Genomic DNA, 22,630 nt, shown 5'->3' on the forward strand with positions numbered 1-22,630 from the left:
CTCCCTCTGTTGCTTTCATAGGCTAGTGATTGGACTGTTCAAGAGAATAACTGAATAAGCAGCTTTTCCTAATTAGCGAGAATGTTATCTTCTTCTATTCCCAGCTGGAATGACAAACTCCCCACATGTAAATAGGAGACAGGTTTTGAACATCCAGCTGTGGACCTATTCAATCGCCCTAATTATTTAACCATTTGAAAAATAAATGCACACGTCATGATCACCACCGTAAACTTTTAATGCGGCAAATATCAATTTGGAATGGAAATTGATTTGCGTAAATTGGCATCACGTGATTTGGTTTATTTATCTTGTAATAAGCACAATCTGTTTTTGTATCGTATTGTTTAGTGCGGGCGGGTATTTCTGTCCTTCATTAACCTACTTAACATATCAGCAGTAATTTCCGTCTGTTTGGTCGTTTGTCATTGAGCCACTGCACACTTTCTTTTCATTAGATCCCAATGAGAGTATCTTCTAAATAATTTAAATATTGTATCTTGAAATGAAAAGACAGGTTCATCAGTGCATAATAATGAACTCAGACCCATGTGTGTGCTGTTGCCATCTCTTCTATATTTAACATACGTAAGGATTGACAACCATGGAAGAGTTGGCTACAGTACATATAATATGGGACTAGGCTACAAAAGCTTGTGCAGACATACACTTCCTTGGGGTATATACGTGAGCTTCACAGAGTGTGACTTCAAAGTAACAGTGCCATTGGCAATATTTTCATGTTTACTTTGTGTTTTTCCTTATCTGCCTCTGAAACTACAGGGGCAAAGTTCACCTTAGCGCCCCTAAAGACATGCTTGACATCGGGAAAAGAGGGTAGGCTATCAGCTGATAATTGATGTTGATTATTGATGTAAATCTAATAGTTAGCTAGCTCAATATATACTGTGTATTTTTTTTACTGATTGTGGTTAATCTTAAACTGCTCTTGAATAATAACTTCATAATATAGCCTAACATTCATAATCTTCCAACTCATGATATATGGCTGGCGAGTGGCTTGTGTGGATATTTTCATATTATGGCGGTTAGCTAGAGTCTAGTGGTATTCAACTCCTACCCTACGAGGTCTGGAGCCTGCTGGTTTTCTGTTCTACCTGATAATTAATTGATCCCACCTGGTATCCCACAGCTAAATAAGTCCCTGATTAGAGGGGAACAATGAAACAAATGCAATGGAACTGGCTATGAGGTCCAGAGTTGAGTTTGAGGGGTCTAGACTACTGTATATCTGTGTTCAGTGCTTCATTTGTAAATTGGGAGATGCCAACCAAAAGTGGGTGAGAGGTGACATTGGGAGCTCTTAGGTACCGGAACACATGAGATTAAGACAAAAAAGCTTTAATAAAGCACTGCATGCATATCATCACATTTGTTTAGTGGCATAGAACAGTATAATATAGGCACGTACAGAAGTTGCACACATGGGCCATTTTTAGTAGCCTAGGGTCTGATGTTTTTTTGCCCTTTTACAAACAGATTTCATGCGATTCTACATGACTGGAGACTTTGGGAGAATATTTTAAATAATGCATAAATTATCAAAATACAGGCTACTTTGAGATCAATAAAAACTGAGATCAATAAAAACAACCTAATCTTGAATCCATCAATAGCCTAGGCCCAGGGATGTGGAGGCATATTTTACAATATGAGAAGGAAATTATAGTCCTTAAAAAGCTTTCCGGTTTCACTGACTGTTACAGTCAATGTTACACAGCTCACTCGCCATCCCTGCCAAAGGCCTACCTCACCCTTGTTTAACTTTGTAAAACAATATTTACTCAATATGTCTGTTTTGATGTTTATAACATGTATTGGTTGCCTACAGCAGAAAGATTAGTCTATTTTCAGTAGGAGCCCTTTGCTTTCCAACCTGTGTTTTCCTGCGATTGTATTTGAAATATTGCAAATGGCCTGTTTTGTCTGCATGCTGTTCACTGACAGACTTGCCAGGTGTTACCAATTGTAGGCTATGCCTTGTTATTGGGCTACACAACCCACAGCTAGACAATATTTTTTAAGAAGCCATTGATGCTCTGTGGCTAAATTAGTGGTTTACTCATGAGTAGTAGATTATACTGAATTATTTAATTTCTTTCTGAACAGGCAGCAGTAATTCTATAATTTTTACAAATTTATCAAAGGTGCTGCAGCACCTCCAGCACCCTTCCAGCTATGATTCTATAAGGAAATAAATGATGAAGCGCATATAAGCTACCAGCCAACCAGACTGAATATTAATGATGTAAATCAAGTGTTAATCAAATCTTATGCCACTGTTTGCAAATTCGCAAATCGTATGATATGTTACGAATTCAAATTTGTGGTGGCCAACATTAGCTATGTGACCAATGCTAAGGTTAGCTAGCTGTCTATCGTTAGCTAGCTGTCTATCGTTAGCTAGGCTCGAGGCAAGGGGTTAGAGTTAAGGTCTGGAAGACCCAGCCACGACCCATCTTCAATGCTCTTACTGAGGGAAGGAGGTTGTTGGCCAAGATCTCGCAATACATGGCCCCATCCATCCTCCACTCAATACGGTGCAGTCATCCTGTCCCCTTTGCAGAAAAGCATCCCCAAAGAATGATGTTTCCACCTCCATGCTTCCCAGTTGGGATGGTGTTCTTGGGGTTGTACACATCCTTCTTCTTCCTCCAAACACGGTGAGTGGAGTTTAGACCAAAAAGCTCTATTTTTGTCTCATCAGACCACATAACCTTCTCCCATTCCTCCTCTGGATCATCCAGATGGTCATTTGCAAACTTCAGACGGGCCTGGACCTTGCGTGCGCTGCAGGATTTTATTCCATGACGGCGTAGTGTGTTACTAATGGTTTTCTTTGAGACTGTGGTCCCAGCTCTCTTCAGGTTATTGACCAGGTCCTGCCGTGTAGTTCTGGGCTGATCCCTCACCTTCCTCATGATCATTGATGCCCCACGAGGTGAGATCTTGCATGGAGCCCCAGACCGAGGGTGATTGACCGTCATCTTGAACTTATTCCATTTTCTAATAATTGCGCCAACAGTTGTTGCCTTCTCACCAAGCTGCTTGCCTATTGTCCTGTAGCCCATCCCAGCCTTGTGCAGGTCTACAATTTTATCCCTGATGTCCTTACACAGCTGTCTGGTCTTGGCCATTGTGGAGAGGTTGGAGTCTGTTTGATTGAGTGTGTGGACGCACTTGTTATGTATGTATATATATATGTATGTATATATATATTATGTGTGTATATATATATTTATGTATGTATATATATATATATATATATATATATATTTATGTATGTATATATATATTTATGTATGTATATATATATATATATATATATATATATTTATGTATATATATATATATATATACATATATATATATATACATATATGTATACATATATGTATATATATATATATATACATACACATATATATATACATATATATACACATAAATATATATATATATACATACATATATATACATAAATATATATATATACATACATATATATATACATACATATACATATATATATATATATACATACATATATATATATATATATATATATATAAATATATATATATATATATATATATATATATATATATACATATAAATATATATATACATACATAAATATATATATATATATATATATATATGTATATATATATATATATATATATATATATATATATATATATACATACATAAATATATATATATATATATATATATATACATAAATATATATATATATATATATATATATATACATACATAAATATATATATATATATATATATATATACATACATAAATATATATATATATATATATATATATATATATATATATATATACATATATATATATATATATATATATATACATACATAAATATATATATATATACATATATGTATATATACATACATACATATATATACATACATACATATACACATACATACATATACACATACATACATACATACATACATACATACATACATACATATATATATATAGTTGTCACATATGCTGAGAACTTGTTGGCTGCTTTTCCTTCACTCTGCGGTCCAACTCATCCCAAACCATCTCAATTAGGTTGAGTTAGGGTGATTGTGGAGGCCAGGTCATCTGATGCAGCACTCCATCACTCTCCTTTTTCAAATAGCCTTTATACAGCCTGGAGGTATGTTGGGTCATTGTCCTGTTGAAGAACAATTGATAGTCCCACTAACCGCAAACCAGATGGGATGGCGTATCGCTGAAGAATGCTGTGGTAGCCATGCTGGTTAAGTTTGCCTTGAATTCTAAATAAATCACAGTGTCACCAGCAAAGCACCCTCACACCTCCTCCTCCATGCTTCACAGTGGGAACCATACATGCAGAGATTATCCGTTCACCTACTCTGCGTCTCACAAAGTCATGGCGGTTGGAACCAACAATCTCAAATTGGAACTCATCAGACCAAAGGACAGATTTTCCACTGTTCAAAATGTCCATTGCTCGTGTTGCTTGTCCTTTAGTAGTGGTTTCTTTGTAGCAATTTGACCATGAAGGGCTGCATTCTGAGACTGGTAACTCTAATTAACTTATCCTCTGCAGCAGAGGTAACTCTGGGTCTTCCTTTGCCGTGGTGGTCCTCATGAGAGCCAGTTTCATCATAGCGCTTGATGGTTTTAGTGACTGCACTTAAAGAAACGTTCAAAGTTTTTGACATTTTCCAGGTTGACTGACCTTTATGTCTTTAAGTAATGTCGTTTCTCTTTGCTTATTTGAGCTGTTCTAGCCATAATATAGACTTGGTCTTTTACCAAATAGAGCTATCTTCTGTATACCACCCTTAACTTGTCACAACACAACTGATTGGCTCAAATGCATCAAGGAAAGCAATTCCACAAATTAACTTTTAACAGGGCACACCTGTTTATTGAATGCATTCCAGGTGACTACCTCATGAAGCTGGTTGAGAGAATGCCAAGAGTGCATCAAGGCAAAGGACGTCTACTTTTAACTTCTTAAGGCTAGGGGGCGGTATTTTCACATCCAGATGAAAAGCGTGCCCAAAGTAAACTGCCTGCTACTCAGGCCCAGAAGCTAGGTTATGCATATTATTAGTAGATTTTGATAGAGAACACTCTGAAGTTTCTAAAACTGTTTGAATGATGTCTGTGAGTATAACGTAACTTATTTGGCAAGCAAAACCCAGAGGACAAACCACCCAGGAAAAACATTTGAGTTCACTCTCTTTTCAATGGGTTTTCTATAGGGATCTAAGGCACTTGCTTGCAGTTCCTATCGCTTCCACTAGATGTCAACAGTCTTTAGAAATTGGTTGATGTTTTTCCTTTGTGTAATGAAGAAGTAGGGCAGTTCAGAACGAGGGTCGAGTGAAGTGTATTGTTTGTTAGAGGCGCGAGACCTGAAAGCACGCTGCACTTTGTTTTCGTCTGGTATTGAACACAGTTTAACCCGTCTTAAATTTGACAAAAGGACCGTTTGTGATGATGTTTATGGGACATTGAGTGCCAACAAAAGAAGATCTTCAAAGGTAAGGCATGAATTATATCGTTATTTCTGAGTTTTGTGTCACGCCCGGCGGGTTGAAATATGAATGTCATGTGTTTGTTTGGTGGGGTGCTATCATCAGATAATTGCATGGTTTGCTTTCGTCGTAAAGCCCTTTTTGAAATCTGACACGCTGGCTGGATTAACAACAACTGTAGCTTTCATTTGGTGTATTGCATGTGTGATTTTGTTAAATCTGGCATTCAGTTGTCTCTGTGCTTCAATATGAAACAAAGCAGAAACCTCCAAAGGCCCCATCTCCACTGTTTAAATTAAGTTAAGAGCAATTGCTTGTGCCCTGAAAGGAATTTTTTTTAAAGTTTTTTTGAATGCACAGAAACATAAATTGTGCATTTGAAAGCCCAATTTGAAAGAGCAAGCATTCTGTTCTTCTTTGTTCTCCCCAATAAAGAAATGAAACATTGGGCCATGGCAAAGGCACCCTATAAAAATTACAAATGTATTATCAAGTCTGTGATTGCTCTTGGCCAAGTTTGAATAGCATCATCAAAATTGATTTAAAATAAATAATTTGTTGTTGAACATGCATTACTTTGTGACGAAGTTAAAAAACGCTAAGATGCCTAAAGCATTCTCAAATGCACTAACTATCATTCTCTTATTGTGTTCATCAATGGCACTAGCTAACACTCACTGTTTCTCTTTGACGGGTACAGATGTATTGTCATGCTGGAACAGGAAAGGGCCTTCCCCAAACTGTTGCCACAAAGCGTCTAAAATGTAATTAAGATTTCACTTCACTGGAACTAAGGGGCCTAGCCCAAACCATGAAAAACAACCCCAGACCATTATTCCGCCTCCACCAAACTTCACAGTTGGCATTATGCATTGGGGCAGGTAGCGTTCTCTTGGCATCCACAAAACCCACATTCGTCCGTCAGACTGCCAGATGGTGAAACGTGATGCATCACTCCAGAGAACGCGTTTCCAGAGTCCAATGGCGGAAAGCTTTACACCACTACAGCCGATGCTTGGCATTGTGCATGGTGATCTTAGGCTTGTGTGCAGTTGCTCAGCCATTTCATGAACCTCCAGACTAACAGTTCTTATGCGGACGTTGCTTTCAGTGTTGCAACCGAGGACAGACGATTTTTACATGGCAACATACTTCAGCACTCGGTGGTCCTGTTCTGTGAGCTTGTGTGGTCTACCACTTCGCTGCTGAGCCGTTGTTGCTCCTAAACCTTTCCACTTCACAATAACAACACTTACAGATGACCAGGGCAGCTCTAGCAGGGCAGAAATTTGACAAACTGACTTGTTGGAAAGGTGGCATCCTATGATGGTGCCACGTTGAAAGTCACTGAGGTCTTCCGTAAGGCCACTCTACTGCCAATGTTTGTCTATGGAGATTGCATGGCTGTGTGCTGAATTTTATACACCTGTCAGCATCAGGTGTGGCTGATATATCCGAGTCCACTCATTTGAAGGGGTGTCCACATACTTTTGTATATATAGTGTAGCTACTGCATACAGTGGAACTCATGGGAACGGGGTTGCCAAATCAAAAAACCTAAATGTTTTCAAAATTCCACCCAACAACCACAGATACAAAACATAAAACGTGTCTCTGAGATAACCGCCGTAAAGGGTTCAAATTAGCTATATTTACCTCCATACTCACCCCTCTAATAGGCTGCATACACATCAACCTCTACCTACCAAATGACAAAACACACAGACTAAAGGCTTGTTTCAGCACTTTCTCCATTCTATACATGCTGACACTGAAGGAGGCGGTAATTGCGTAAATGTTCATATGTCTTGAATGTATTCAGGGGGTACTGGCGCAACAAGTGACAGTGGCTCTTTTTTAGCCACCCGGGCTGCAATTATGGCTCCTCTGAAGACACCCGCTGTGGGTGGCAAATGGAGACCCATCAAAGCAATTCCTCACTTATCTCCTAAAATACATGGCCAGTCACATCCTTGTCGTATTAACATTTCAATTCCGCAATCCTTGTAGCGACACAAAAGGAGAGAGAGAGGGGAGGAAACTGTCACACAATTGTCTCCACGTGAAATGTAGCGCATTACAAATGCAAGCATCATCTTACCTGATTAAGTGAAGCATAGAAATATAGATAGGGAGACAGGCAGACAAACATGTGGTTTCCCCTCCTCTTGATGAGATAGCGGTATGTGTGAGCACAGTTCTCCAAACCCACTCGGTAAACATATACTCAGACATCCCCAACTGTGGCACGTTTGTCTTTGCAATGACGCCTCATACTGTAATGTATTCAGTCACTCACTCACTCACTCGCCTCCAAAACATTTACATCTTTCCAATTATCCTAATTAATTATCCCAAATGCATTGACAGCAATTTATTTCCATACATATCATTAGTGGTTAATGGTGATTAGGGAAAAGGTAGTAGACAGATAATGAGCTACTTAGAAAGGAGAAGGATACAGTTCACCAAGTGTCATTGGGGCTACCTAAAGTCATGGTGACAAAATGGGGGGAAGAGAGAGCGAGAGAGAGAGAGAGAGAGAGGGAGCTGGGGAATGAGAGAAAGAGTGTGAGAAAAATAGAGCTAGAGAAAGATAGATAATAAAAGATCCCAGACATTTTCCATAGAACATAAAGCTCATTTCTCTCAAATTTTGCACACACATTTGTTTACATCCCTGTTATTGAGCAAGATTGCCAAGATAATCCATCCACCTGACAGGTATGGCATTAAACAACATGATCATTACACAGGTGCACCTTGTGCTTGTGACAATGAAAGGCCACTATAAAATGTGTAGTTTTGTCACACAACACAATACTACAGATATCTCAAATTTTGAGTGAGCGTGGAATTGAAATGCTGACTGCAGAAATGTCCAAAAGAGCCATTGCCAGAGAATTGAATGTTTATTTCTCTACCATAAGCCACCTCCAACATTGTTTTAGAGAATTTGGCAATGCGTCAAACCGGCCTCCAACAACCACAGACCACGTGTAACCACACCAGTCCAGGATCTCCACATCCGGCTTCTTCACCTGCGGGATTGTCTGAGACCAGCCACCCGGACAGCTGATGAAACTGTGGGTTTGCACAACCAAATAATTTATGCACAAACTGTCAGAAACCATCTCAGGAAAGCTCATTTGCGTGCTACTTGTCCACACCAGGGTCTTTATGTGACTGCAGTTCGGGTAAAAACCGACTTCAGTTTACAAATGGTCACCTACGATGGCCACTGGCACGCTGGAGTAGTGTGCTCTTCGCGGATGAATCCTGGTTTCAACTGTACTGGGCAGATGGCAGACAGACAGCGTGTATGGTGTTCTGTGGGCGAGCGGTTTGCTGATGCGAACGTTGTTAACAGAGTTTCCTATGGTGGTGGTGGGGTTATGGTATGGGCAGGCATAAGCTACGGACAAACACTATTGTATTTTATTGATGACCATTTGAATGCACAGAGAGACTGGTGTCTTACCTGAGGGAGAGAGGAGTTTCCAGGTAAACGAGGGTTCTGGTTTGCCACTGGCTTGGCACATCAGCGTGACGTTGGAGCCTTCGTTGACCACGATGCCCTTCGACAGGTTGATGATTGTGGGGGGCACTGCAAAACACAGAGAAAATTACACTCGTTTGCTATTTGTTTCTGTTTGAGCATTTTAACCAAAAAGTATTGTAGTAACTTTGTTACTCAGAATTTGGATTTAAAGATAAAGATGACAATACTATGAAAATATAAAATACTGTAAATATGACAGTTGCAAGGAACGCATTCCTTTGAATCTCATATCAAGCTAGTGCTGACATAACTACATCAGAGCATTTCCTATAACCTATAAGCAAGCCTCTGTAAAGTGAAGGAACGCACAGAAAAAGATTACCTTTCCTGACATTACTGTTTACCCTTAAAGGCATTCACTGCTGGTACAGTGGACTGAACAAAGGCCAGAGCTATTCAACCACAACCTCAATCAAAATGTTACTGTGTCACAGGAGTTATTCCAACTTGAAGGAAGATAGTGTATTAAATAGGCCTCAGTTTGCTGTTTGGGCCATGGGTGCAACTAAGGGCCATCGTAGACTGCTCACCATCATTACAGTCAGAAAAGTTAAGCTAGAACCAGGCCTACTCAAGTTGAGGGGTAAGAAGAAAGAATCAAGTACACTAAATACTACTATGTTTAATGAAGCAATTTCTACCCATCATAAATATGTGCTTTTACACACAAAATAGTACTTGGCACAGACACAGCAAACCATTGCTGCAAACCACAGCTGTGATCTGAAGATACGAAAAGCATGGCCTTGATCGTTGCTGAATGCAGATCCAAAGCAACGAGAAACAGCCAGCAACTATCAGGAGTGTCTTACAAGAACACACATATCTCAGCTTTTACTTTGCACCTGCTCTCCACTCAAAAGCACTGAAATTCAACCTATAAAGACTCGGAAACCAGTCGTTCAAATGAAAAGATTTTCCGAAAAGCAGAAGCACCAGGAAAAACCCTTAACCTAAAAACGGTCAAAGTGTGAAAGGGAGCATGTTGAGCAGCGAGCTGCTATACTAGAAGGTATGTTCTGAAATTAAGCAAGCCTTACAATTTCTTCCACTTCTGTCCCTCTGGACCTGCCACCAGCTGCAAATCATAAGCGAATTAGCCATGAACATCATCCAATACAGTGCTTTTCACTGCCACTAGGCATACTTCCTTATACTGTACATCTGGCATAACTGCATTTGAGTAAGACATGGAAATATATATATGATATTGTAAGCTACATTGAAATGAGGCACTGTGTGTGGCCAAGGCACAAGTATGTTCCACATCTTTCCTTGAGGAAGTATCATGTCAGACTACCAAATAGAATGTCCCCCACATGTGACGCTTTTCATCTCTCCAGCAAGTGTCTGCCAAACCAAAGAGAGGTGTCCTCATGTTTTGATATCAACGGACATGTTTGGTTTCCTCTGTCTCTTTCTTCCTTTTTAACTTTCAAGGATTTCTATTTCCAAGAAGACAAAGACAAGTAAAAAAAAAAAGAATTAATTTCGAGAGGATCCTTGTGTAATTGGTTTTCTGTTCAGTATCCGAAAAATGCAAACGAGACAATTCACCTCGTGGCTGATGTATTGATTGCCTTTGAACACTATTTGAGAAGAGTGCAGTGCAAGGCCTAATCCTTGTCTTTGTGGAACCCTTGCAGAACACGAAAAGGAAACAGTCAGCACAAATATACATGTAACACAATAATATTATTTAGGGAGCCACTGGGAATAGAATGGACTACACTGTGTAAGCATGTGCCACTCCCTAAAATGCTGAAACCCCATTGAGAATTTGATGGCAATTTGAGAACTAAATGTGTGTCAAATGTCACCTGGAGACCTGCCGCTTTAGTCAACAAGCCAGACGAAGGTCTAAAGCGTTGGTGACTTTTCACTGAGTCTCCCCTCCCCCTAGACACACACCAACACATGCTGTATACCCACAGAGAGGATGAAGGACAGGGTCATCCACAGTTGAAATCAGTCTTATGTACTGTAGTAATATTTGAAATTGTGTTTTTTACAATGGATAAAAGTAGAGACTCAGAGCTACAAAATGGTATATAATACACTGCATTTTTTTAGGAACAATGGGAAAGTAATTCTGCTTTGAAAGGTAATAAACTTGTAAACTTACTTTTGAGAAAATGGTCTTTGAATAGTTTTGCACCTACTGGAGAGCTCTCCTTTGTCTACACCCATTCAGCATTGTTCACACCCTCTTAAGCCAGCCCCACCCATTTTTTTAAGGATTCACGTGAGGTCATGTGCTAAACAGTGAGTAGATTAAAAAGTCCAGATAAACATATTTCATAAATATTAGATGACGCTTACCCAGACACACTTGCCTAAATTGATGGGTCATGTGAAATAAATGCTATAACCCCCAGACACATCTTGCCACGTGGATGGGTCTCTACAGAAGGTGTAAAGGGTACAGCTAAATGGTTACTTGCATAGTAACAATATCAGAAAGTGTCAATATCAATAAAATATAATATACATGTGTACAAGAACAATATCAGTGATAGATGAGGTAGATATATGCATACAATCAGGGGTAAAATGGCTGAGCAGCAGGATAAAAAGAAAATAGAAGCAGCAACGTGTCATATCAAATTTTATTGGTCACGTACACGTGTTTAGCAGATGGTATTGCGGGTGTAACAAAATGCTTGTGTTTCTAGCTCCGACAGTGCAGTAATATCTAACAATTTCACAACATGTACCCAATACACACAAATCAAAGTAAAGGAATGGAATTAAGAATATATAAATACATGGATGAGCAATGTCAGAGCGGCATAGACTAAGATACAGTACAATAGAATACAGTATATACATACGAGATGAATAATGCAAAATATGTAAACATTGTTAAAGTGACTAGTGTTCCATTTATTAAAGTGACCCGAGATGAAGTCTATGTACAGTATATAGGCAGCAGACTCTAATGTGCTAATGATGGCAAATGTGCTAGTGATGGTCTAATGGCATGTGTGTTAGGAGCAGTGGCGACCCATCATCCATGTCAGGTGGGTGTTTTGAGCACCACACTTTTAGGTAAAAAGGAATTATAATTTTTTGGGGGGGAGGGGTCTTGCCTGTTTTGCTTGTTATTTTGGCATTAATACGTGTTACATATCAGTTTGCAAACAATGCTAAAAACAAAAATATCATTGAGTTAATGAAGCCGCATACAAATATGGTCTCTTTTTTGCTTTCTTGAGTAAGGCAGCTCCAAAATGCAGGTGTTTCAGCCTAGCTCAGTGCTTTCTGTGGTGGTGGGGCTAGCCAGCAGAAAATACAGAGCGTTGCGCCTGATTGGCTCAGTTTTCTGTCATCTAAGATTAGGGCTCGAAAATGTTTGCCCCTTGGGTTCTGCAATATAGTTATAATAGAAATGCCCATCCAAGAAGGCTCAAGGTCATTGGCCACAGATAAAATGACATCAAATCACGTTCTATCTACAGTAACTTGGATTGGACTGATCATGTCAACATCTTACTTTCAAAGTAAGAGCTAGCGGTCATCATCAGTTGTCATCAAGTCAACAATCTACTGGCAAATCCTTTTTAATCCTTGTCATATGAATAGAAATGATGAAGGGAAATTATATATAAAATGTATCGGCGCTCATCAGCCATTGTACATAAAGATTACACAACGAATTGGAAATCGCAAATTCAACAATGAGTCGTTTGGAAGGAATCAGTGGCTAACTGCAAGTGTTGCAAAGAAACCACTAACGTTAGCCTGCTATTCAATGGACTAGCTGTGTTTTTTCCACCCCGAGTTCCAGAGAATTCCTGACTTTTATGACAAAGTTTGATGACAAAATTTGCCAACAAAGGACTGCTGCGCCACCTTCTCAAGGTGAGTCCAAAAATGTATTGTACACTGCTGCATGAATTATGTAATATGCAAGGGAGAAATGTATACTGGGGTGGCAGGGTAGCCTAGTGGTTAGAGCATTGGACTAGTAACCGAAAGGTTGCAAGTTCAAATCCCCGAGCTGACAAGGTACAAAATCTGTCGTTCTGCCACTGAACAGGTAGTTAACCCACTGTTCCTAGGCCATCATTGAAAATAAGAATTTGTTCTTAACTGACTTGCCTAGTAAAATAAAGGTAAAAAAAATAAAAAATACTGTAGCTAAGAATGTAATACTAAGTGCATGTCATGAAGTCGCCTACCTGGTGAAATAAAAAAATAAAAATGTGTAACCAGTGTGAAATGGCTAGCTAGTTAGCGGGGTACGCGCCAATAGCGTTTCAAATCGTTGACGTCACTCACTCTGAGACCTTGAAGTAGTTGTTCCTCTTGCTCTGCAAGGGCCTTTCGGGTTTTGTGGAGCGATAGGTAACAATTGTCAAATTAAAAGCTTATTTAACGCGTCAAACAGTGTTATATGACGTGTATATTTTTTGACACGCAAATACCCAAACGGCGTTCAATGTGTCTCACTCTAATAAATTGGTCTATTTTCACCTAGAACCTGAATATTCTAAGAGCTTTCATTGTCTGTTTATATGGCCCATTTATTTATCCTACGGTTCTGATGTGTACAGGGAGTACACTAAGAACGGCCCATGTTCTGAATTCTGTCGCTGTACATTTCAACAGTGCTGAACAAATGGTTATATTGACTACGTCCGTCGTCGTAATTCAAAATGACGGTTTGCCTCTTATCCGCTTGTGGTCCGCTTATGCCATAGTTTGTACATCTCACTTGTCAGTAGAAACCACATTTGTTTAAGCAAGTCTGCCATATCAGCTATGTTTTTATGTGTAGTGGCTTTGCTGGCATGCATCCCACTTTTTGCCCCACCAAGATTTACATGCTAAAATCGCCACTGGTTAGGAGAGAGTCATTTGAATAGAGGCACTGCAGATAGTGCTGATAACTGAGTCCGAACACTCCGACAACAACACCAGGCTCCAGAGCATCGATGCTGTAAAACAGGAAATAACAAAAAAAATAATACATTACAACCTTGCACAACATCAAGATTAACCTCATACAATGCAATGAAAATGATATTCACCTGAAGTGCTGGTACTGCTTGAACTGTGGCAGTGGCCTGAAGCACAGAGTCAGGTGATGTTGCCAGCCATAGCTTTCCACCAGCACCGTACCATCCTCCAGTCCATCCAGCTGTGGGATGTTGATCCCTGTTACAGTGCTGTCCTTCACAACACCAGCAATCTCAGACAAAGTGTTCACTCTCGTCTTTCTGAGGCGCATCTTGATGAGGCCGAAGCACCAGTCAGTCGGGGGCAAACTTGGTGTGGCCTGTGATCAGGAAGTGAAGGTCCAGACTGTGGTGGAGCATGTGCATGGTGGAGCATGTGCATGGTCCACCAGGCACAATACCAGAGCACAAACTTGTTCTTGTTTTTGGCCACTGCTGTTGCGAGGAGTTAAAAAGTATATAGGACCTGGCTGCATAGGGGCAGAAGGATAGTGCACCTGCAAACAACAAAAGAACATTAAAATGAAAAGAAAATGTAACATAAAACCATTTTTAATGCTTCATTATAAGGTAAGTTTCAATTACCTACAAAGCAGCAGGACTGCATACAGAAACATTTGTATTTTATTTAACTAGGCAAGTCAATTAAGAAAAAATTCTTATTTACAAATGACGTCCTACACAGGCCAAACCCGGACGATGCTGGGCCAATTGTGCGCCTCCCTACGTGACTCCCAATCATGGCCGGTTGTGCTACAGCCTGGATTCGAACCAGGATGTCTGTAGTGACGCCATTAGCACTGAGATGCAGTGTCTTAGACCGCTGCGTCACTCGGGAGCCCTCAACTGGAAACTAGAAGTTAAAATAATAACACAGCCCGACTACACGTATCTCTGGAAAATACAGAAATAATGTGAGATCAATAAAAGTAGTGCTGGAGGTCAATAAAATAATCCAAACGTGTTGTTTTTGCTTTATATACTAAGTGTTGTCATTGATTTCTTGTAGAGACGCCACACTGCTGCTTTTGTCACATGGATGGCAGCAGCTTTCCACCAAAGTGTTTGCGTCCTCGGTGGCATCCTGGTAATATTATTGCATTTATCCTCTGCATAGCTGTTGATGAAGTTCACCACTCACTGCATGTCCTCATGCTTCAGGTGTAACCTGTGCTTGCTTGGGCCAGCTCTCTTTTTGATGAGAGGTATTAGACCATTCTCCTTGTATGACTGGTGGAGGAGAGTCAGGCGTGCTCTACCGATGCTGAAAGACAAATTCCGGATACAAATATTTTGGCATTATTATACAATAGATAGCCGTAATCACCGTCAGACACACCTGGCTAACTTGATGGGTCATGTAACCATCTGGCGAAGTGGTCTTTTGTTAAGACATGCTAGCTAAACAATGAACTATAATCCTAATCCTTAGAGTACTCTCAATACAAACCGATTGTCATAGCTAGCTAAAGGTAACCAAATAGGTTCAATGTTAGCTAGTTAGCTAGCTAACATTAGGCTATAATTATCAATGTGAAACGACATTCTGAGAACATTACTACACACAGATCATAAATGTTATCTCAGAATGTCGTTTCAAAAGACCCTAAGTAAAAGCTTACTGTTAGCTAGCTGACGTTAGTTAGCTGGCTCACTAGCTAACATTACGTGTATGATTTCACTACACTCGCATTAACATCTGCTAACCATGTGTATGTGACAAATACAATTTGATTTGATATGTGTGAAGTAATGTTATGTTAGCTAGTGAGCCAGCCAGCTAATGTCAGCTAGCTAGTTAACAGTAAGCTTTTACATGGGGTCTTTTGTTTAGACATGTGGCTAGCTAGATAAACAACAAACCAGAGTACTAGCAAGTCAAACCGATTGTCATAGCTAGCTAAAGTTAGTTAGTTAGCTAACATTAGTCTATAACTATCAATGTGAAATAACATTAATACACAAAGATCATAAACATAATGTTAGCTAGCGAGCCAGCCATCTAACGTCAGCTAGCTAACTAACAGTAAGCTTTAACTTCCAATGAAAACAAATAATATCTGAAACTGTAGCTAGACTCTTACCTGTATACATGAATGAATGCTTCACGGCAGACTGCAACCCCTGCCATTAAATAAGACGTGTCGTTTCCGTTTTGTATGTACAACTTGCTTGGGCCGTTGTTGTGTCAAGTCACACTGCACACGGTCAGTGTGAACCCATGCCATAAGAATCATCTTAAACTTTAGCCCCCACCCAAACTCTGACTATTTTACTCGCCCTAGCAGAGCTGATTAGGCTGTTTTCATGTTACCCAGAGCATTAGTGACTATAACTGTGCTCCTGGCAACAATTTAATGACACTTTTTTGCAAACGTTTACTGACACCTGCCAATATTCAACCGGTACTGAGCATTCGTAAATTCATCAGTTTTTCTGCGCTGTGGTACACTCAGACGAGAGTGCTCTGAAACAGCTGTTGCAGTGACGTTCTATTGAAATGGATACTTGCATACTGTAGTCTTTTGTTAAGTTTAATTACGTGATACATTTTTTAAAGACAGGATTACCCTACAGCTCAAATAGACAGAAGCATGCTATATGGCAGACCAATCCAAAAACATCTCTTGGCATGTCCTGCCCACTCATCATCTCAGCCAATCATGGCAAGCGGGAAGGTTGATGTTTTTTAACCAACTAGGCTCGTAATTTAACAAATGTATTTGTATTTACAGATGCCATACAGGTTTGTTATTAAGGCACATGTAGGCATTTCTGCCCCCCAAAAAACATTTTGATAAAAATAAAATGTTTACGTTCAAACGGCTCTCCTGTGAAGTAGTGACCCATGACATACGCCTAGTTTCCTGAAACGGGTCACTAATAATATGTAGTATATACTCATTAAGTATGTAGTATGCAGTATGTTAGCATGGGTATTCGAACATAGCTTGTGTTTTGGTTCACTTGTGCTGTAGTAGTTAATCAAATTAGGGGTGTAGGTATTCTTTAGTTGAAGAACGGAATGTGAGTAGTCATGTCACTGTTGAACTTAATCTGACTGCTCTTATTGTTTAACATGGCATGGCTCCATTCAATTAATTTTTTAATTAAAAAATGTACCCCTTTTTCTCTTTAACTTCATGGTATCCCATTGGTAGTTACAGTCTTGTCTCATCACTGCAACTCCCGTACGGACTCGGCAGAGGCGAAGGTTGAGAGCCGTGCGTCCTCCGATACACAACCCAACTAAGCCGCACTACTTCTTGACACAATGCCCAATTAACCCAGAAGCCAGCCGCACCAACGTGTCGTAGGAAACACCGTGCACCTGGCGACCTTGTCAGCGTGCACTGCACCCGACCCGCCATAGGAGTTGCTAGTGCGCAATGGGACAAGGACATCCCTGCCGGCCAAACCCTCCCCTAACCTGGACGATGCTGGGCCAATTGTGCGCCGCCCCAATGGTCTCCCAGTCGAGGCCGGCTGCGACAGAGCCTGGACTCGAACCCAGAATCTCTAGTGGCACAGCTAGCAGTGCGAAGCCGTGCCAAAGATTACTAGGCGGCTCGGGAGGCCCGCATTCAATTTCTAATCCTAGATCCTAGTCTGTGCAGGTAATGTGTTAATATTTAATAGAAACTGATATTCAACTGAAATCCTCATATCAAACAGACCAAAGTCTACATGGAATTGACATCTCCTCTGCCAGTAACACAGTATTTAGTCTAAACCCAGTTGATACTGTCAAATTGGTATACTACCGTGTCATGACTGTCCTGATCAGGTCTGCTTACAGGAGACCACAACCCTACAGATTATCTCTCAACCCCAACAGAGGAGGAGAGATCTAGGGGTCTGAAGATGTGGGGGTTTTATGACCCCTCACGCCCCTGGTAAATCTCAGGCCACAGACAAATTCCTTTGTCCTGTTACTATGGAGAACCAGCCTCAGAACATTAACATGAAATAAAGGGATTTTGTTACATTGGTTTCCATCAGCCACAATGGTGGTCATGACGATAGATGGAATATGAAAATGTATGTCATTTTTGTTTTGTTATTAAAAGGTTAATAGCTGACATTATTACGAAAACATTGTAATGTGAAGAGTTTTCCGAGAATATGTTTGAAGTTTATACATTGTACGCTGTATGGAAAATATCCAAATCAAAGAGAATGTTTTGGGGACGATGAAATGTTAAATTTGTTGTCTAAAATTGGATTTGAATAAAATCTAGACCTTGCCTCATTAACTAGGTACGCCCAGAGAATTGCCCTAAAGGCAGTTACGCCCACTTCTGACCCAAGCGTATAAAACCTGTGAGTAAAGAATTCACAGGGAAGACTACGTGACCCAAGCTGCAGCCAAGGTCTAAAAAGTCAACGAACCCAGAACGCAATGCAAGTTTGAAGACAAAGAAATCCTTTTCTACCCAAGCTACGGATGAGTAGCTGTGTCTAAGCGGGTGAATTCAAGTCGAACCACCTAGCCTCCATCTCCCATTGAATTGTGGTATCTAAAGTGTTTCATTCCTATACTGTGAGCTCTGAGCTACAGAGCTGTCTGTCCTCAGAAGACCCCTTCCAGAGCAAAGGGTGAGGGAACAGACTCCTAAGCCAAAAGGACACTGACATCGGGAGGACGATCAGAGAGGTGCGCCGGAGTAGTGCGCCATCGAGCAGCCTGAACAGTCCATGCAGAGAATCCTCTGAGATCATCCCCACGTAATTACATCATTATATTCTGACCCATAAGAGCGACAGTTTGGGGCAAGGCTAGGGTTAGAATAGCATAGCTGACATTCACCCAAATGTATATTTCTCGTGTACTTTCTTTTTTCTCTCTCTCTTTGAAATCCCCATTTTGGGTAACACGCGCCATTGTGTGTTGGCCCGTTATACTAAGTTCTAATCAATAGCCTATAATGTGTTTTGTCTATGTGTATCTTTTATCATCATTTTAGCTTTTTAGTAAATAAATATTCAATTAAGATTGGTGTGGTACGAACTCATTGGTGAGACCCGGGTCCATGCAGATTCACGGGCTATACGACGTTCAGAACGAGATTGGTAGAGGCAACTGGTTAATCAGCGGCTGTTGTAAAATCGATATTCTGATATTCTTTGAGTTAATTTGTGAAATAGAAACTCAATAAAAACTAGTTTTCCCATGGTGCCCCAGGTTAATGAGTTAATAATTGCTTGATTCAGTTAATCACGCAATTAGAAACTTGAATCATTCGATGAACAACAGTCGTCACATTAACTAATACAACGTCACGACAACTGTATACAAATAGTGGTATTTTCTAGACTTTGCCTGTCAGTCAGACAAGGAAAACTAAAATCTTTGGGTGTTGTCCAGGCAGGAAATGGCACATCATCTGAAGATATGAGAGTTTTTGTGATAAAAAAGTTTGTATTTACCTGATTTGTTTGATATTAATAGTTAACGATTATATACTTATCAAATAGTAGGACATATATGTTCTGTTAAATGCTGTGTTTCTGTAAAGAGATGGTTTCCACTCTAGCTTCCTGCAGTTAGTCTGGGCATATGGACAAGGAAATGGGTTTTTGCTAGAGATAGCTTGAACTGACAATGACTTTGTGATAAAAACCTAAAGCTGGCATTCTATAGACAAGATGTGGTCTGTGTGACCCGAGATAATTCTTCCAGGCTCTTTTTTAGAACAATCCCTCATTAAATAAAGATGATTGTTTGAAGAAATGACAAAGTCTCTCTCAGTATGAATTTCTACAACATTATCAAGTCCACCAGCAGAGAACACAACTGGAGGCTGCTGTAACAAAGACAACCCAGACTCTTGCCCTCTACAACCGTGTAACCTAAATTTGACTATATCTAAAATATGTATCTCATATTTGTATTCACTGTACCCCCTCCATTGTGTGATAATCTACCCCTCTGTGTGTTACAGTTATAATGACCTGAGGGGTTTTACCAGCAGCAGCCATTTAGCAAATAATTGTTAAAAACAATATACACTGAATTCGGAAAGTATTCCGACCCCTTGACTTTTTACACAATCTACACACAATACCCCATGATGACAAAGGAAAAAAATGTTTTTTAGAAATGTTTGCAAATGTATTAAAAATAAAAAACAGAAATAATAACATTTAAGTATGTATTCAGACCCTTTACTCAATAGTTTGTTGAAGCACCTTTGGCAGTGATTACAGCCTCAAGTCTTGTGTATGAGTGTATAACGCAACAAGCTTGTCACATCTGTAATTGAAGAGTTTCTCCCATTCTTGTCTGCAGATACTCTCAAGTGCTGTCAGGTTGGATGAGGAGCGTTGTGCACAGCTATTTTCAGGTCTCTCCAGAGATGTTCGATCGGGCTGAAGTCCGGGCTGTGGCTGGACCAAAAGGACATTTCAGAGACTTATCCCTAAGCCACTCCTGCTTTGTCTTGGATGTGTGCTTAGGGTCGTTGTCCTGTTGGTAGGTAAACCTTTCCCAATTTTTTATTTAATCCATTTTAGAATAAGACTAACGTAACAAAAGTTGGGAAAAGCCCAGGTTTCCGAATACACTGTAGCTCTATCAATGGTTTACTTCAAATAGTAAGTGAGCGTCAACATTCATGATAATTATCTCCTTATTTCGATGAATCAACCATAAGCAGCTCTTAATATTTGGGAAGCTTACATACAAATTTAGCTAAAGACGTGCATCTTGAATTCATTCAATAATTTAAATTAAAAAGACAGAAAGAAATAAAGTCCCCATTTGTTAATCACTAAAACATCCTCAAGCCTCATTCAAAATATAGGCCTATTTAACGGTAGTCATCCAATTGATTTTTCTATCTTTACCAACCATATTTCTACGCATGTGAATAACCAGCCGAGTGCAGAAAAATACCTTTCAAAGCCAATAAAGTGCTTACTGTGAGGGGCTTTCTTTTTATATTGCACAGTCTGTCACATGGCCAATAAAGAGATCGGTCTGTGTGTGAGTCCCAAATGGCAATCTATTCCCTACATAGTGCACTAATTTTGATCAGAGCCCTTTGAGCCCTGGTCAAAAGTGTTGCACTATGTAGGGAATAGGTTGTCAATTGAGACACAGCCTGTGTATGTGTTACCACCAGATTGGAATTCTCCAACCTTTATGAGGTAAAGCATGTTAAATTGCTTTTTAATAGAGCTGTACCTTCCCTTCACTTTTGAAGGATGATTTCAGAGCTTCAAAGGATTCTTAAGTCAACAGGCTGCTATGCTGAATCAAAATTATTTGCTTCATTGCTGGCTGGTTGCAAAGGCCCTTATATATTCTTAAACCTAGAATCCCAGCTGCTTTACCATTGGAAGATTACAGAAGATGGAGATTCTCCCCTTTATGACTGCACGTTTGGTGGTGTGTGTGGTCTGTGGGATTGTGATCTGTTATTAAATTAAGGCCTTACCTGAACCAGGCCCTGTGATAAATATTCAACCTTCCTAACTTCGCCCATGTCACCCTGCTCCTCCGCAGACTTCTCTGGCTTCCAGTCGAAGCTCGCATTATCTTTAAGACCCTGGTGCTTGCCTACGGAGCAGCAAGGGGAACTGCCCCTCCTTACCTTCAGGATATGCTCAAACCCTACATCCCAACCCGAGCACTCTGTTCCGCCACCTCTGGTTGCTTGGCCCTCCCACCCCTATGGGAGGGCAGCTCCCACTCAGGCCAGGCCAAGCTCTTCTCTGTCTTGGCACCCCAATGTTGGAACAAGTTTCCCCCTAAAGTCAGGACAGCGTAGTCCCTGCCCAAATTACAAAAACGTCCCGAAACCATACCTCTTTGAAGAGTATCTTAAATATCAACTCTCAAGACCCCCCCCCACCACTCCCTTTCCCGTAAAAAAAAATAAAGGCATTTCTCCTTTCCCACCAGCACAGACTTCGCTGATAAATACTTTGTTGAGGGAAAATGTACTTGATACGACTGTGATGTGTTGTTGCCTCACCTAGCTATCTTAAGATGAATGTACTAATTGTTAGTCACTCTGGATAAGAGCATCTGCTTAATGACATTTTTTTTTAAATGACACAAAAATAACTGAACCCAATTATTTCCAAGTCCAGGTTACTAAAACCAGTGAATCTCAATTAGAAAACTAGGATATCCACCATAATAACTACATGTATCTTAAATGTGATTGCAAACAAAAAAGGTTGTTTCAGTGCACATTCAGGTGAAACCAATCGTTCCAACGCTGTAACATCTCACATACAGCTACTTAAGTCGTAAGCAATCCATTTTATTTAGTTATTTTTCCCCAATGTGACAAGATGTTCTTGCTCCTCAGTAAATAAATAAGCACCCTTATAATGAATTCATCTTCTCTAATGTTGGATCCACAGCTGCGGTAACAATGTTTGCATCTTGTAGAAATGTCAAATGATTTGACATGCAAATGATGGCCTCCTCCAAGCATTGATTAACATGCACATTTGGTAATCAAGCTCAGCATATTTGCTGCATCTTCATTTCCACTGATACAATTTGCCTT

The 22,630-nt window shown here is 40.0% G+C and overlaps 1 protein-coding gene across 4 annotated transcripts in view; it reads right to left on the reverse strand.

Annotated features, from left to right (window-relative positions):
- The window catches only part of ntm (neurotrimin), a 433,502-nt gene that overhangs the window by 33,431 nt on the left and 377,441 nt on the right, over positions 1-22,630 (reverse strand). For all 4 annotated transcript variants that reach the window (XM_024393760.2, XM_024393763.2, XM_024393762.2 and 1 more), the window contains one exon: positions 9,058-9,183. In XM_024393760.2, the coding sequence (XP_024249528.1) occupies positions 9,058-9,183 (126 nt within the window). The remainder of the gene's footprint in view (positions 1-9,057; positions 9,184-22,630) is intronic.

Source organism: Oncorhynchus tshawytscha, linkage group LG30, assembly GCF_018296145.1.
Source record: "Oncorhynchus tshawytscha isolate Ot180627B linkage group LG30, Otsh_v2.0, whole genome shotgun sequence".
NCBI lineage: Eukaryota > Metazoa > Chordata > Actinopteri > Salmoniformes > Salmonidae > Oncorhynchus > Oncorhynchus tshawytscha.